This window comes from Microdochium trichocladiopsis (assembly GCF_020744255.1).
Source record: "Microdochium trichocladiopsis strain MPI-CAGE-CH-0230 chromosome Unknown B0I36scaffold_2, whole genome shotgun sequence".
Lineage (NCBI taxonomy): Eukaryota > Fungi > Ascomycota > Sordariomycetes > Xylariales > Microdochiaceae > Microdochium > Microdochium trichocladiopsis.
The window spans coordinates 2,313,623-2,328,705 of record NW_025763545.1 but is presented as its reverse complement, the minus strand read 5'-3'; the positions used below and the strand labels follow the sequence as shown (position 1 = coordinate 2,328,705).

At 56.9% G+C, this 15,083-nt stretch overlaps 5 protein-coding genes across 5 annotated transcripts; 3 read left to right on the top strand and 2 right to left on the bottom strand.

Annotated features, from left to right (window-relative positions):
• The first annotated feature begins 749 nt into the window (after nucleotides 1-749).
• B0I36DRAFT_71001 (Phosphomethylpyrimidine kinase-domain-containing protein) lies at nucleotides 750-3,710 on the top strand. Its single transcript, XM_046163253.1, has 7 exons — nucleotides 750-1,200; nucleotides 1,319-1,401; nucleotides 1,508-2,058; nucleotides 2,174-2,390; nucleotides 2,495-2,822; nucleotides 2,997-3,076; nucleotides 3,376-3,710. Exons 1-7 carry the CDS (start codon nucleotides 942-944, stop codon nucleotides 3,412-3,414), a joined length of 1,557 nt encoding a protein of 518 aa, XP_046016910.1. The 5' UTR covers nucleotides 750-941; the 3' UTR covers nucleotides 3,415-3,710.
• Nucleotides 3,711-5,762: 2,052 nt separating this feature from the next.
• B0I36DRAFT_428348 (uncharacterized protein) lies at nucleotides 5,763-7,221 on the bottom strand (the record flags this gene model as incomplete). Its single annotated transcript, XM_046162453.1, has 4 exons — nucleotides 5,763-6,101; nucleotides 6,223-6,297; nucleotides 6,687-6,740; nucleotides 7,053-7,221. 4 exons carry the CDS (start codon nucleotides 7,219-7,221, stop codon nucleotides 5,941-5,943), a joined length of 459 nt encoding a protein of 152 aa, XP_046016909.1. The 3' UTR covers nucleotides 5,763-5,940.
• Nucleotides 7,222-8,335: 1,114 nt separating this feature from the next.
• Nucleotides 8,336-10,088, top strand: B0I36DRAFT_372089 (uncharacterized protein; the record flags this gene model as incomplete). Its single annotated transcript, XM_046160077.1, has 4 exons — nucleotides 8,336-8,350; nucleotides 8,419-8,568; nucleotides 8,632-9,996; nucleotides 10,065-10,088. The coding sequence occupies 4 exons, from the start codon at nucleotides 8,336-8,338 to the stop codon at nucleotides 10,086-10,088; spliced, it is 1,554 nt and encodes a 517-aa protein (XP_046016908.1).
• Nucleotides 10,089-11,243: 1,155 nt separating this feature from the next.
• Nucleotides 11,244-12,681, bottom strand: B0I36DRAFT_345851 (uncharacterized protein; the record flags this gene model as incomplete). Its single annotated transcript, XM_046156399.1, has 2 exons — nucleotides 11,244-12,531; nucleotides 12,626-12,681. 2 exons carry the CDS (start codon nucleotides 12,679-12,681, stop codon nucleotides 11,244-11,246), a joined length of 1,344 nt encoding a protein of 447 aa, XP_046016907.1.
• A 1,515-nt stretch (nucleotides 12,682-14,196) lies between these two features.
• On the top strand, nucleotides 14,197-15,009 carry B0I36DRAFT_345850 (Alpha/beta hydrolase fold-1; the record flags this gene model as incomplete). Its single annotated transcript, XM_046156398.1, has 1 exon — nucleotides 14,197-15,009. The coding sequence occupies one exon, from the start codon at nucleotides 14,197-14,199 to the stop codon at nucleotides 15,007-15,009; it is 813 nt and encodes a 270-aa protein (XP_046016906.1).
• Between the last annotated feature and the right edge of the window lie 74 nt (nucleotides 15,010-15,083).

Genomic DNA, 15,083 nt, shown 5'->3' with positions numbered 1-15,083 from the left:
GGTGTGCTCTGATTGAATAATAGTTCGAGGGAGGTCATGATGACGACTCGCCAGCCATTCTTGGGTGGTCCGTCACTTGCTGCTTGCTTCTTGGCCCTGGATGTTCTCTAGGATTCGCAACGCTGGTCTCATCATCCAACCCGTGGTTTTTTGCTCTGCTGCGCCAAGACGGGAACCGCCGCTGCAGGCACCTTTTTATTTTGGTACCAGCACTGTCCAAGCGAAGAGGTTCGGCATCGGAAGCGTGGGTTTTGTAAGTCGTCGGCCGTTTGCCCCGCCCCCACTCTCGCTCGCTCTCTCTCATGTGCCTGAATGCAATACGGCCGTCGGTGTTTTGCCGGAAGGACTGAGCTCTGCTGGGTCAATAATGACACGAGTGTGTATTTGTCCAGAGGCGAAATAGGTAGTCATTGCAGATTTGCTCTGGTCGCTGTCGGTCGTGGATAGGTAACAAGATCGGCTAACTCGGTCTGCTGTATAGCGCGATCCCTCTCCACCAGGCACACAAAACTTGAAAGAGTTCTATCTGGGTTGTTATTGTTGACGGCGTGCAGCATCCCATCCGGTGGGACGGACTGCTATTCGACGTTCCTGGCTTGTTGTGTATTCGGCAACACTGCAAGGTCCGGACACATAAAAGTCCCAGCGGCACAGCTCGACATTTTCACGAAGCCATCGCGGGTATACTTCGTGTTGAGTACATCCAACGTTGAAAAGATCTGAGCACGAGGGAACAGATCGGTGGATCTCGATACGGCCATAACAGACTCAACCACTGCCGAGTTTCGTCTCACCTGCGATACCACAAGCTGGGACCGCGTAATTGGAGGCGGAGCGATAACTACCAGCCATTTACGGTGACCCAGAAGTTGGACTGAATCAACGTTAAGCAGAATATCCCCTACACAAACACGGACAGATCACAAACCCTTTTGCCAGCCATGGCCACCACCACCACCGCCGGCGAGAACCCCAGGACCGTCCTCGTGGTCGCTGGGTCGGATCCCTCGGGCGGGGCCGGTCTCGAGGCAGACCAGAAAGTCATTGCGGCACACCGGTGCTACGCGATGACGGCGACGACCGCGCTGACGAGCCAGAACACCACGGGCGTCGACGGAATCCATCTCGTCCCCGCAGAGTTTACGCGCAAGCAGATCGACGCCGTGTTTCGGGATATCAAGCCCACGGTTGTCAAGAGTGGTGCGTGTTATTCTCCTTGTCAGGTGTTGCTTTTGTCGTTTCCATTGGACACTTGTCCCGCCGAGCAGGACTGTCCATCTGCTTGTGAAAGCTCTGCTGACTTTGGTGGAAAACCCAGGCATGTTGGCTGCGACGGAGACCATTGAAATGTTCGCCAGAGCACTTACAGACTACAATGTCAAGTCGCTTGTTCTTGATCCAGTGAGTCGGGCAAAGCGTCCACGATAGACGTCTCGCTGAATTGTGTCAATCTACGATTGAGGCGGACCAACCTTTCCCTCGAGGTTTTCTGACTGACTCGAGACAGGTCATGGTTGCTACGACAGGCTCGCGGCTACTGCCGACCGAGGCACTGGAAGCATTGCGGACACTGCTGCTGCCGCTGGCCTTTATCGTGACGCCAAACATTCCAGAGGCCCTGCTCCTTTCGTCGTCTGGTAGCCAAGAAGAACACCGCAAGGTCAGAAGTATTGACGATCTCGAGGCCATAGCCCGCAGCCTCAAGGCTCTCGGCCCGCAATGGGTCTTGGTCAAGGGCGGCCACGCCCCGTTCAAAAGGGATGGCACCGTCGCGGAGTCGGACAGCGACAGACAGATCGTTGTGGACGTCCTGCTCAGCCCAGATGGCGAGGTGACGCGCTTCACGAATGAGTACCAGGACTCCAACAACACCCATGGGACCGGCTGCTCGCTCGCGTCGGCGATCGCGTCGAATCTGGCCTTGGGACAGCAGCCTGTCGAAGCAGTCAAGGCTGCTATCCGCTATGTCGAGGCTGGTATCAGGACTGCCCCCGGATATGGACAGGGCAATGGGCCTTTGAACCACTTTCACTCTATCCGAACCCTTCCATTTGCACCGTAAGTATGGCCTTCGAGGACCTCGCCTGTCGCTTGTTCCATGTGTACAGGCGAGCACCTTGAGACATTATACTGCACAAGCTGGTGACTGACTGACTGGCTTGTTGCGGATTAGTGGTCGCTTTGTCGAATATCTTCTCAACAGGCCGGACGTAGCTCCCGTCTGGCACGAGTTTGTCAACCACCCTTTCGTGCTGGCCATGGGCAACGGCCAACTCCCACTTGATTCCTTCAAGGGTTACCTCGTGCAAGACTATCTTTACCTAGTCCACTTTGCGCGAGCCAACGCGCTGGCCTCGTACAAGGCCAAGAGCATTGCCGACATCGCAGCAGTGAGTGTTACTTTTATTTTTCCTACACCATTTCACATCCTTCAACCGTGATATGTTAAGAAAAGACATTCCTGACGCGCCTCCTGCGGCTTTCTCTATCCTAGGGCGCCAAGATCGTCTCCCACATCCACACCGAGATGAGCCTGCACATCAACTACTGCGCGACCTTTGGCATCTCGGTCGCCGAGATCGAGGCGACCGAGGAGCACCAGGCCTGCACGGCGTACACGCGCTACGTGCTCGACATTGGCATGTCCGAGGACTGGCTCGGCCTCCAGGTCGCGCTGGCCCCGTGCCTGCTCGGCTACGGCGCCATCGCGCAGCAGCTCCACGCGGACCCGCGGACGCGCAGGGACGAAGGGAACACGTACTGGCCGTGGATCCTGAACTATGTCGCCGACGACTATGTCCAGGCCGTCAGGACGGGATCGGGTGAGTAGTTTGTTCTCCCCCCTCAGGTGCTTGTACTGCAACAACAGCATCGGCAGAAGCAGCAGCAGCAACAAGCAAGCGACGAATTTCTCGTTTGCTCTTGCCGTGTTCAGCTGTCGGCCTCGTCTACGCCTGTATAATAGTCACTTATCATTCTTTTTTTTTTGTTGCCAGAACTCATCGAGAGACACGCGAGTCTGCAGTCGCCGACACGGATCGAGGAGCTCGTCAAAGTCTTCATCCATGCCACAAAGGTAAATAAAGAAAAAGTCTTGCATTTGCTTTCTGGCGGCTGTGTCGTTCTTTTTGCCTTGTCCCTTTCCGCTAGTGGTTTGTTCGCCTCCTCTCCCCTTCTTCCATGATATTGCAACTTTTGTTTCTTTTACCCCGTAGTCTGTGACCTCGTTTGAACGCCTGAACGCCGGCCCGCAAGAGGAAAGGGAGGGAAAGACGTTTTTTTTTTTTTTTTTTTTTTTTTCCTTCTCTGGAATTATCATCAGAGCGCTTGATACTCCGTTCGCAAAACAATCACTGATACCCCAAGTATGAACAGATGGAGATTGGGTTCTGGGAAATGTTCCCTAGCTCTTGATATATCGCAAACCCCCCGCAATGACGTCTTGTCTACCTTTTTGGGGAAGGTTTTGGTTATTGGCTCTTCCGGAGTGGGAAGGTATACTTGTCGTTGAGTTCATTCAGAGATTCGGCAAAACATGGCGCAGAAGGAGAGATGCGTGGGCACTTTTGTCTCGAGGAGTACTCAACCAAGATCTTGCTGGATGGTTAGGTTGACCACACAGAGTAGATACTTCTACCCACAAAGTTCCATGAAGGAAGGCGAGTCGTGCTCGCAGTGATCAACTTATTGGTGCTTGGGGATGAATATGACTGTTAACATATGCATGTCCGTGACTGTCGAAACCCACAAGGTTTATTGATAATGGTATGAGCAGAGTATATCAAAAACGGCCTCTCCGCACGCCGCGAGGCTGCTCGTAACTACTCTATGTGACCTTCGACCATGACCAGACAAGTAATCCAAGAGAGGGTTCGTGGTGAAACAAGACTGTTCATGCCGTTCATGTGACAAGTAAACAGGCTAAAGTATAACATAGTCAAAACCCCCCTGCCCGTCCAAGAGCCTACGCTTTAGAGTTTGAGACCGCTTACCAAGAAAGAAACAATGAGGCTGTACACTGGTCGGCCATGGGGAGTCCTCCACCAAGTGAAACCACGATGGGCTGCTCTTCTTGCTCGAACCATAGACTCGAGTTTCCTCCTGCGAGTTGCCGCCACACCTGCCTGCCCTGCCTTAACCTTTGGCTTCCGACTATGCGGAAAGCACTGCTGTGCCCGAAACCTTGCCATGGCGTATGGCGTGGATGCCAGGCATGCAGTGCGTTTCTAGTGGCGAGCCTTTGTCGTCGTGCCAGACATCGACTCATCTCGTCCCATCCTCTCCGCAGCATGGGGGTTCAAGGGTCATCCACGGCATTGGGCGGAAACACTTCCAGAGGAGGAGAAGAAGAAGAAGGCTGAAGTCTAGTTGCAGGGCGCATGAACAGTTAAAGTCTACGAAATAATGCGGGAAGCCCATAGGGCAACCCCAGCTCCAGGAGCCCGTCAAACGACGGCCGGGGAAACAAAGTGGTCTGATTTTGCTCTTCTTGGTAGACATGGGGCCGCAGAGTAGGCAGTTGCTGCATTGAGCGAAATCGACAGCATTCTTAATTGTCCGATAGGCTGAGCTTCTTGGAAATGCAATGCCATGCCGCTGGGATGGGGCTGCAAGTGTAGCTCCCGTTGCTGCTTGCTGCGAGGACGGGAGGGAGACAAGGAAAAATCAGACCACTTTGTTTCCAGGTGGTATGCTGGACGGGGTGGGACGACGCGATCGATGGTCTGAATCTCGTTCTATCATGGTTCGATGGGGGACCTCTGGGCTCTGCAAAAGGAGACCTGGGCTGGTGCTTGGTCGTGGGAGGCAGGCCTTGGGTAAGTCTTGTCTGGCGCTTCAGCGCTAAAGCACCATGTTTTGGGGCTGTTACAGTTCAGGCCAGGGAGGGTGTCGACAGGGGTGTTCCCACCCTGGCCCGACAGGCTCAGTCTCAGGACCCTGGCCAGTCTTGCGACTGCCGGGTCTGCCATGAGCGAGAGGCTTCTCGGATCAGTTTCATCCCTTGTCCGGCTGGCATTGTCATGGTACTCGGGCTTCTGAGATCTGATCGACCACAGCGGTGCGGCAGGTGTTTGAGTGGCAGTGTACGTCATGACAAGCGAATCCCCAACTGTGTCTTCTGGTCCGGGGAACGGCCGTGTGGTGGCATTTGCAATCTGCAGCGCCAAGCAGAATCATCTGATTTGACTGCTCGCAATAAGTCTTAACGAGAACAAATACCATAATTTTGTGGCATAACGGTTTCCTCGGGGAGTCGTCATTCCGCCCCGTCTCTAAAAGCCATCAACTGGGCGCTGAAGCCTCGTAGGGGAGTAGGGCTTCGATCTTCGATGCTGGTCGCGTCGCTACTACCAGCGCGATCTCATGGCTGCAATGCAATGCAAGGCGCCTGCGATGCAAGAGGGTTCAAGTTGCTGGCCAGGAGGCGAGCAAGCGGGCCGACGTCAGGTCCCGAGAACCTCCTGGACTAACCCCCACCCCTGAAGAAAGAACGAACCTGCCTGCCGATCGCCACCCCGTCAGGGCTTAGCGTAACGACTATGCCTTGTTTCCTTCCTGCGAGGAGAGACAACTCCAGGCTTGTACTACACTCTGAAGATACGCTTGTGTCTGGACGTGGGTGGCCGGCGCGTCAAGTCCTCGGCCAAACGTCTGCGCCGCGATCTGGACAGCCCTAGGCGAGGAACAAGGAGTGCAGAAACCGGTCGTGGCCCAGCCAGTATCCGGAACATTGCGAAACCTCAAACGCAAGCTCCGCCACAGCTGGGTCGCCGCCAGTCTCAAGGGACGGGCCAGGCAGGACGAGTCAGATGCCATGCTCCATGGTCGCATGCCTGGAGAGAGAGTCGCTTCGTCGCCAAAGAACAAACTTTCCGTCAGGGCCGGCCCCTGGCGGTGATGAAGGTGTGGATATGCCGCCTCTTAACAAGTTTATGCATCTCAAGGCGACAGAGAGCTCTGAGCTCCGAGCATGCCTTGGCATCCCAAGTGCAGGCCGCCGTGGTGATCTACACAGGTGCCAAGGTCAAAGTGTTGGTCTGTGGCCATGGATCTGGGGTTGTATGCAGTTCTGTCCTCGGGCCCGACAGGTCGGCGCCTAGCTGGGCGTGCGCGTTGAGTCGGAGCTGGGGCGCTTGACCTGATGGCCCAGCGGCAGGTGTTCTGCCGGCTGGCAGCCTGGGCCCGGCAAGGTGGGCGAATGCGGCCTGTGCAAGTACATACATGCAAAGCACACCAGACGGGTTGGAGGTGGCTTGAAGCTGTCACGGTGGTGAGGACGGTGACGGCGTGCATTGCCTGGTGATGGTTGTTGGACTGGTGCCTGAGGCTGCCCACTTAGACGGCGAGGGAGGCGCAACCCATGCCTTAGTGACGATGCTATGCACGTGCTTGAAGCAGCCACTTTGACCACGGCGGCCCCTTGGGCTGGCTCATGCAGTTTCCAACTTGGCCTTGGGCCAACCAGGCACCTTCCCCTGGCGCCCATGATGGCGGCTTCCGGTGATACGCGCCCTCGACGCCGCCAGCCCCTTGAGCTCAGACGGGGTGAGCGATCCTTGCCTTCCAAGAAGCTTCTCCTACAGTAGACAGATGCTCGTCCCATATCCGTGGGCCGCTCGACGACGACATCCCACTGCTGCTGCTGCCGCCTCCCACGTGCCTCGCCATCAGGCCACCACCATCACCATCACCATCACCATCACCAACGCCGCCACTGGCTTCATCACCTCGGTCACGGACTAGATATCGACAAGGCATGCAGCTCCAGCTGCTGCTACTCCTCCTCCCCCCCTAGCAACACAAGAGTCGGTTCCCCGTTCACTGCCACAATCTACAGGCGGGGGCTTGCCAGCGTTTTGCTGCCCCCCTACAAGGCCCGGTGCCAGGCTCGCGGACCCCTGCCGCCGATGCCAGTCACCACTGCCTGCATCTTGTCTGCAGGGGCAACAGCCACTGCTACAGACTGGTACAACACCCTCCCATCATGGTCCCGTGGCTCTCTCGACCTCAAGGCCTGCTTTGCCGAGCGGCACAGCTAGAGTTAAGCATACTCAGCCAGATGCAATGGCCATGCTCGCCAGAAACTGCCGGCCCTGAGGGATGACATTCCCAGTCAGGGATCCACACCCGGGAGAGAACATACTCGCGAGTGACGGCCCCCCAAGCGACTCCTGTTTCCTCAAAAGCCGTTTGAGGTTGCAAGATAAGGTATTGTGCCATGACTTGTTTGAGGAGGGAAGAGCGATCTACCGAGTGTTGTAAGCTTGCTTAGCTGGGAGTGCCGACAATCGGGCACTTTCTCCATGCAGGTTGATGAGCGCTTCTGGCAATGCTTCCCAGACTCACGTGCAGTGTCAAACAAGCTCAATGCTGTGATTAGTTCGCAACGGGTGGCGTCGACTTTGGTCCCGATCCCACACGTGACGCCGCAAGAAGAGACCCCAAAGGTGCGGTGCGTCAAGAGCCAAGAGACTATCCTTGCCCAGGTCTGCCCAAGTCAGATCCGGCCGCGGCCTGTGGACGACAGCAGCCACTCCCGGCTCGCCTCTACGCGCTGAGGTCCAGCAACTAAGCCATTGCTCGCCCGGCACTAATCATCACACCCAGCCAATCCTCAAACCCATAAGCCCGCGAGCTTAATTTAGGCGTGGGCAGCTGCGCGACCGACTTGCTGAGGCTGCAATGCCACCAGCTCTACCTCTCACGACGGCCAGAGCATTCGCAGCTCAACCACGAGGTCACTTAAAGCAACACGAATTGGACCCCTCCAGTCAGGAGAACTGCTAGCCAAGAGATTTGCAAACTGAAACCGGCGGGACTTTTAGTGACCGTACAGGACGGAGCTTGTACCGGACCCAGGTAAGACGGTCGGCCCACCACACACACCAGCAAGCTAGCAGAGGTCTCTGCTCTGTCGTGAGCTCAGCTGGACCTGCAACTCTCCAGAAACCCCTGTGAGCCCGCCCTTTGCTAGCGACCCTGGCCAAGACTGGGATTAAACGGCTAGAGCGGGAGCCTGCCCAGCCCACTTGCATCGCAACCCCCTGCTGCTTGTTGCACAATGTATTAAACCCAAGCCCCTCCTACTTTAGCCCCCCTTGAGCCCGGTCTCTCCATTGTCTATGTGAACAATCCCGCTCCCGCTCGGCAATGCATTTCTGCCGGTAGCCTCCCACTTGCTCCCACACGCTCACTCATATCGGTCCCCCGAATAGGAGCAATTCCTTCGAACCCGGTCAACTAAATCGAACAGCTGCTCGCCTGCATCTTTGGCAAAGCACATACGCATTTCTTAGCTTGTTGTCTGCGCAGCATTGTGGTCTGCAGCGGCACCATGTCATTGAAGCAGGTGCGTCTACGACCTTCACCCTGGTTAGAGTTTGCGCGGAATGCCTCTAGCTGACGATTGAATTTCAGGAAATTGAAACTTGGGTCACGGCCCTCGGCCGCTATGACAACAATGAGTTCGAAGAGGCACTTGGCGAGTTTGACAAGATTGCCGACACGTCCAAGATTCTCTTCAATATGGGTGTGATTCACGCCACACTCGGCGAGCACGAGAAAGCTGTATGTCTCGTCATCAATCAAGCTCAAAACCAGGGCTCGCTGACCAAACCAACCTGTGCGTAGGTCGAGTGCTACCAGCGCGCGATCCGGCTGGACATGTACCTTGCTGTGGCTTATTTCCAGCAAGGTGTGTCGAATTTCCTCCTAGGCGACTTTGAGGAAGCTCTCGCCAACTTCAACGATACCCTGCTATACCTCCGCGGCAACACAATGATTGACTATGCTCAACTCGGCCTTCTTTTCAAGCTCTACTCGTGCGAGGTGCTGTTCAACCGTGGTCTTTGCTACATCTATCTGCAACAGAGAGAAGCTGGTCTTCAGGATCTGGGATACGCCGTCAAGGAGAAGGTAGTCGAGGACCACAACGTCATCGATGAGGCGATTAGGGAAGAGGCAGAAGGCTATACTGTCTTCTCGATCCCCGTCGGCGTCGTGTACCGTCCGAACGAGGCCAAAGTTCGCAACCTGAAGACCAAAGATTATCTTGGCAAGGCGCGTCTTGTGGCCGCGACCGATAGAGCCAACGCATTCACGGGCTTCGCCGGCTCGGAGATCAAGGCTGCCGTCGGAAAGGGTGCCGACAAGGATGACCGGCCGACCGACAACATCTCGTTCGCCGCCACGAATCTGGTCAAGCCCGGGCTACAAAGCAGGAAAGTAGAGCAGGCTGCCGCATTCCCTCCTACACCCCCTCCGGAGAACGACAAGGGTCCACAAATGAGCCGAGCTGCCTCAGTACGGAACGGTGGCCCGAAGCCGATGCCGACGCGTTTGACGATTCCAGAGACTTCAAAAAGCAGCCGCTACGAGAGGACGTCGTCTCCACGAAGTGCCCAGGGTGCCTCTCGTTCAGCTGTCGAAGCGAGGTCACCACCGCAACGAGGTTATTCAACCAGGGGAGACGCCCGGTCCGACACCCGGTCCGTACGATCGAGACGTGACGATGACAACTACGCTGACGACGTTTATGACATGTACGGCGGTGGCGCCCCAGAAAGACGCGGCAGTCGGCAACAAGGGCGTCGCCAGCAGCCGCGGTATATCGAAGAGGATGAGGAAGGAAGCGATGAGGGTTCCTTTGATGAGGGTGATTTCGAAATGATCCCGAACCGTAGGCCGGGTTCCTCGTCCGTTTCTGGTTCATCCCGGGGCCAGTCTCGGCGCCCAGAGGCACGCAAGGTCCGCATCAAGGTCCACTCCGAGGACGTGCGATATATTATGGTTGGCACAGCCATTGAGTTTCCGGACCTTGTGGACAAGATTCGGGACAAGTTTGGCCTTCGCCGCCGATTCAAGCTCAAGGTGCGCGACGAAGATGCGCCCGACTCTGATATGATCACCATGGGAGATCAGGACGACCTTGACATGGTCATGATGGGCGTGAAGAGCGCAGCGCGGAGAGCGCGGCAGGAAATCGGCAAGATGGAGGTAAGCCGACTACTTTTGCACACCAGTGACCGCATTCTCCTACTTGCTTACTGACACACTTGTCACAGATATGGGTCCAAGAAATCAACTAGGCTCGACTTCTTTACTGTGCGGCTATTACATTTCTACAAATCAACGATACCCAGCAGTGCGTTCTACGACATAATGACGATCTACAACATGAGCCCGAGTTCCTGGGACCAATTGTCTCGCGACTCTCGCCAGCTATTTGCTTTCTTTCTTTCACTTCCTATTATAGTCGATCTTGTATCCATCTCATTCTGCATTATCAAAAGGGCCTTTGCAGAGAGCAGGAGTTGGCGGGGCAGTAGATCGGGCGCTTTGAAAATCTGCCCTTGCACCTGGGGCGTGGTCAGAGAACCCCGCCCAGAACAAATGAAGAGGACTTCAGGCTGGCCTGTAGGCATCAGCCTCGATGGTATCATCCCTCACATTGGGGCTCGCTGGAGTTATTCGGGAGGAGAACCTGTGGAAATGGTCGGAAGAGTTGGCGCCTGAGCATCAGGGGCAAGTAAGGGGAAGAAAAAGGGGGGAGGGGAGAGAGAGAGAGAAAGGAAGGAAAGACACATGCATACAAACCAGCCTCGCATCTAGACATCAGCAAGCGTTTTCATGGAGTTTGGCACGGCGGTCCTGGAACCGCCAGGGACTAGGGGTTTTGGAAGGGGAGACTGCTTTTGATGGTTTCTGCGGCATCATATATCACACTTAATAGCGTGATTACTTGGAAGAAGTTATACATTCCGTAATGGCTCTTATTTCCCCCGTACTGTCAGCAACATACACGCACACCGCTTGCATTTCGTATACTCTCATTCATGACAATGCTTTACTTGGACAGACCGTGCGATTCCTGTTTGGCCCTGTGTCGTCGACCTGCGTACTATGCACGAATGATTCATGTCGTTCGTTCAATAGGGTATCTGACAGGAGCCCACGGCGCTTATTGAAGCTATGGATTTCCCTAGGATACCATGCACTCAAATGTCTATGACACAATGCGCTCCCTAGTTCATGAACGGACAAGACGGTGTACGATTCGTAATGACTTCCCCGGCTATTCCGTTTAATCAACCTACTTCTAAATGAACAAATACAAAAGTGATCTCGGAACTCCCGGGCCCCTCCGGATCTAATTCACCCGCGGTTTGACTCCGTTTTCAACAAGTCATCTTTGGACTCCCATCGCGAGCCGCGTTCGCCACTTCTTGCCCCCTGAATATTGCTCACGTGCTACCATCGTCGTCGTCGTCCGGAATCAGGTTCCCGTTCTGGTCGACCTTCACGATCTTCGTCACGACCTCGTACTCGTCCCCCTCTTCGTCTTCGTCTTCCTCGTCCTCCTCTTCCTCTTCCTCGCCCTGCTGGGGTGCACCGTTCTGGTCAAAGTTCTGGTTGTTGGAGAGGACCTCATCGAGCGCCTGAGCCGTCTCGGGCGAGGCATCTGGCTCGACCTGGAAGCCCTGGTCGTCGATGGCGGGCTGTTTTGCAGCGGCAGCGGCAGGAGCAGCAGCAGGTGGTGCGGCCGGGGGAGCAGGAGGAGGGGCGGGCGGCTCGGGTGTCGGCGTAGGGGCTTGCTCGGTGGTGAGGGACCCTTCGCGGTCGTCGTTAGGACAGCGCTCGCGCTCGAGCTTCATGTCCATGATGATGCTGAGCTCCGGGCAGTAGTCGAAGATCTCCTTGCGGCGGGTGTGGTTCTTCCAGACCTGCTGGTGCAGGATGGCGCCACCCTCGCGCACGTGGAAGCCCATTGCCTGCGGGATGTAGTGGTCCTCGACGGCGAACTGGCCGTGCGCGGCCGAGGCGACCTTTGCCCCCGGCAGGACCAGCACGCGGCGCCCGAACCACTCGTCCTCCGGGTCCGTGTTGTTGAGGCGCGACTGGATGGCGAGGACGCGCCGGATCGCCGAGACGCGGCGCAGGGTGAGGCCGCCGTTGCCGGAGAACTTGTCATCGCCGGACCGGGGCGCGCCGGTCCAGTCCCACGAGAGCCACTGGTTCAGGCTGATGGGGGAGTTGGCGCACATGATGCTGTCGTGCTCGTACTTGAGCAGCCACTCGACACCCGGGAGGAACTCGTCGTAGAAGCGGATGTCGGTCATGAGCCGGAAGACGCCCTCTTTCGAGTTGATCTGCCATGGCTCAGGCATGGTGATGAGATCCAGCTTGCCAATCTTCTGCTGGTGCTTTGTCGCCCAGGCCCGCCCGACGCTGATCACGGACTGGTTCGAGCCAACAAAGAGGAATTTCCAGTCGGGCGGCACGACAGAGATCATGTGCAGGATCTGCGGGACAAGATGTGGCAACGGCCTCGGCTCTACGAGGATGGCCAGCTTGGTGCGGTTGAACGGCGAGGGGGATGAGTCCTCGTCGTCGACGAAGTGGCCCGTCGACGAGAGCTTGTGCCAGTCGACCTTGACCTTTGGGATCTTCTGCCGCACCTTGTCGACTTTTTCGTGCAACTCCGCGTGGATCTCATCTCTGTGCTCCCTGACGATGCCCGCCAACACCCAGCTGTAATGGAGTCAGCACTCATGTTTGTAAGTCGATACGAGCCACAATATGATGCGAGAGTCTTGAAATACGAAGCCAGCTCCCAGCCACTTACACGAGCACCAGGGACAGGCCCAGGAAGAGCGAGTTCTTTGTGAGAAACTTGCGCATGGTGAGCGACGACGAAGACGACGACGACATGGTCAAGAAGGCTGTAAAACGAAGACCATGCAAACTTCGCTAAACTGGCACAGGAAAACAAGAGGGCAAGAATTACGTGGGGTGGGCAGCTTAAGGTTCTGGTAGCCGGTCGTGTGCGTCCGAGGCTAGAATCTACACCACCTTTTCCCAACTGGCTCTGGGCCGGCAAAGCACACTACAGCTCCCTGGCAAGGGAGGCTCTCCAAAGATGGCCAGGCTGGAGATAGGCAGAGCAATTCTGCGCGCGCGCAAGGGACCACACTCAGCACATCAGACGATGGCCTCCCTATCCCAACCTGGGGGTGATGTGTGCCGGCTTGGGCAAAGACAAGGGACGGGACGCGTGCGCGGCGCTCCCTCTCCTACCCCCTGGCGTGCTCGGCTGGCGGGCAGCCAGACTCGAGCCATCCGCCTGTGGCGTGAAGGGGAGTCTGGCCTGGAAAGGCTGTGGCGACCTGGTTGAGACATGGTGTCTGCTTTGGGGGACGACGGCGGCGGGCTGGTTGAAGCTTATTGGGGCAGGCAGCCACGTCGCCAGAACCGGCCAGTGTAGGTGGACAGCAGCGCTAGCAGCGGTGGCACTTGGAAGGGATGGGATCCAGATGGAGGGCCAACCTTGGGATGGACTGTGTTGACAACATCCAGCCCGTGGCGTCGGCGATGATATTGACTTGGTCCAGAGGTGATTGCTGTAAAGGGCAGCCACAGTGGCACACAGTGATTCTCTGCACGGTACCTTGACAGCACCTGCCGTCACTCTGGGTGACACCCGGGCAGCTTCCCCATCCATCAACAGACAACCAACCCACGGTCCCTCTCGACCATCCTTTTTACACACATCGCCCTAGCCCTGCCAGCCGCCGCTGTCACCGGCTACGTTGACGTTCGAATTGATAGCCAGCCCTGCCTGTCTATAGGATCGTCCCTAATGCGGAGACACACCATTGTCCCCCGCCAACAAGGGTCAGCTGCCCGCCACACGGCACAACTCGAGCCCGCATGAAGCCCGAGAAGGGTTGATGCCATGACCGCAGTGGGGAAATAAGGGGACCAGCTGCTCACACTAGACATGGTATGCCAGGCCTACGGAGCAATACCACTCGAGATCGGGTCCCACAAGTTGCGGAGATGGCATAAGCTCCGTGGTGCTTTTCCAAGCCAGCGCGCGGTTACGTGATGGCCGCCGATTGGTAACTGCCTACTCTATCTCGTGGGCCCGAGCCACCGGAAGGCGCTGGCGAACGAGATGCGAGGCTTCGTGGGGTACATATACCCTACGCGGCCATGTTCTTTCCTCCACCTCCCGTAGAGGAATGAATACAGCACTTGTTCTTTGAGTTCGACCCAGTTCTGACGCCTCCCGAGCCCATACCCACGTGGCTGTCTTGAGTATTCCAGACAAGAACGAATCTTTTGCCCGGCATTCTCTATATCTGACCACCCTCTCTACTACCCCGTGGCCCAACATTGCGCATTCAACACGCCATGGCTGCCTCCACCGCCAAAGACGAAGTCGCCTTCGTCGTCGTCCCTGGCTCCTTTGCCACACCCGCTCTATACGAGGACAACATTGTGGCTGGGTTGCGGTCTCGCGGCTACCGTGTCGACCTGATTGGCCTGCTTTCCGCCAACGACGGTTCGCGGCTGCCGGCGCCGACCATGGAGGACGATGCGGCACACATCCGCGCGGCTGCCCTGGCCATCCTCGACGACCCGGAGCAGCCCCGTGACGTTGTCTTGAGCGTCCACTCCTACAGCGGCATTCCCGGCAGCTCGGCTCTCAAGGGGTTGGCCAAGGCCGAGCGGTCGGCCCAGCAAGGGAAGCCTGCTACCGGTGTCGTAGGCATCGTCTACCTGGGCTCCTTTGTACCTTTTGAGGGCCAGTCCATCCGCGACATTATGGGCGAGGCCATGCCCGAGGCATACCGCATCGGCAGTCCTGGCGGTTATCTGCCTGGCGTGAGCAAAGAGCTGGCCCCGCTCATCTTCAACGACTTGCCGCCGGAGCGCGCACTTGAAATCCTCAACGCCATGACCCTGCATAGTTCCGACTCTTACAGTGGCAAGGCGTCCTATGAGGCCTGGCGCGACATCCCCAGCCGCCAGCTCATCCCCGAGCAGGATCTCATTGTCCCGGTCCCCGTGCAGTTGCAGATGTACGACAAGGCCGCTGCGGCAGGCGGCAAGATCACCAAAGTCGTCGTCCCCGGCGCCGGGCATGCTCTCAATGTCAGTAAGACGGAGCTCGTGGTCCAGGAGCTAGTCAAGGCGGCAGAGGCAAGCCGCAGCTGGATGTAGATATGGTTTACAGGTGCAGTGCGCATTGTATCTATCTATAGAGGACTAGTGGACATCGCAGAGCACTAATAGGA

Excerpts from the sequence above, each read along its gene's own strand:
- B0I36DRAFT_71001 (XM_046163253.1), top strand. The coding sequence starts at position 942 with ATGGCCACCACCACCACCGCCGGCGAGAACCCCAGGACCGTCCTCGTG. Across the intron at positions 1,402-1,507 it reads AGTCGCTTGTTCTTGATCCA|GTCATGGTTGCTACGACAGG; the intron begins GTGAGTCGGGCA and ends GACTCGAGACAG. Across the intron at positions 2,059-2,173 it reads CGAACCCTTCCATTTGCACC|TGGTCGCTTTGTCGAATATC; the intron begins GTAAGTATGGCC and ends GTTGCGGATTAG.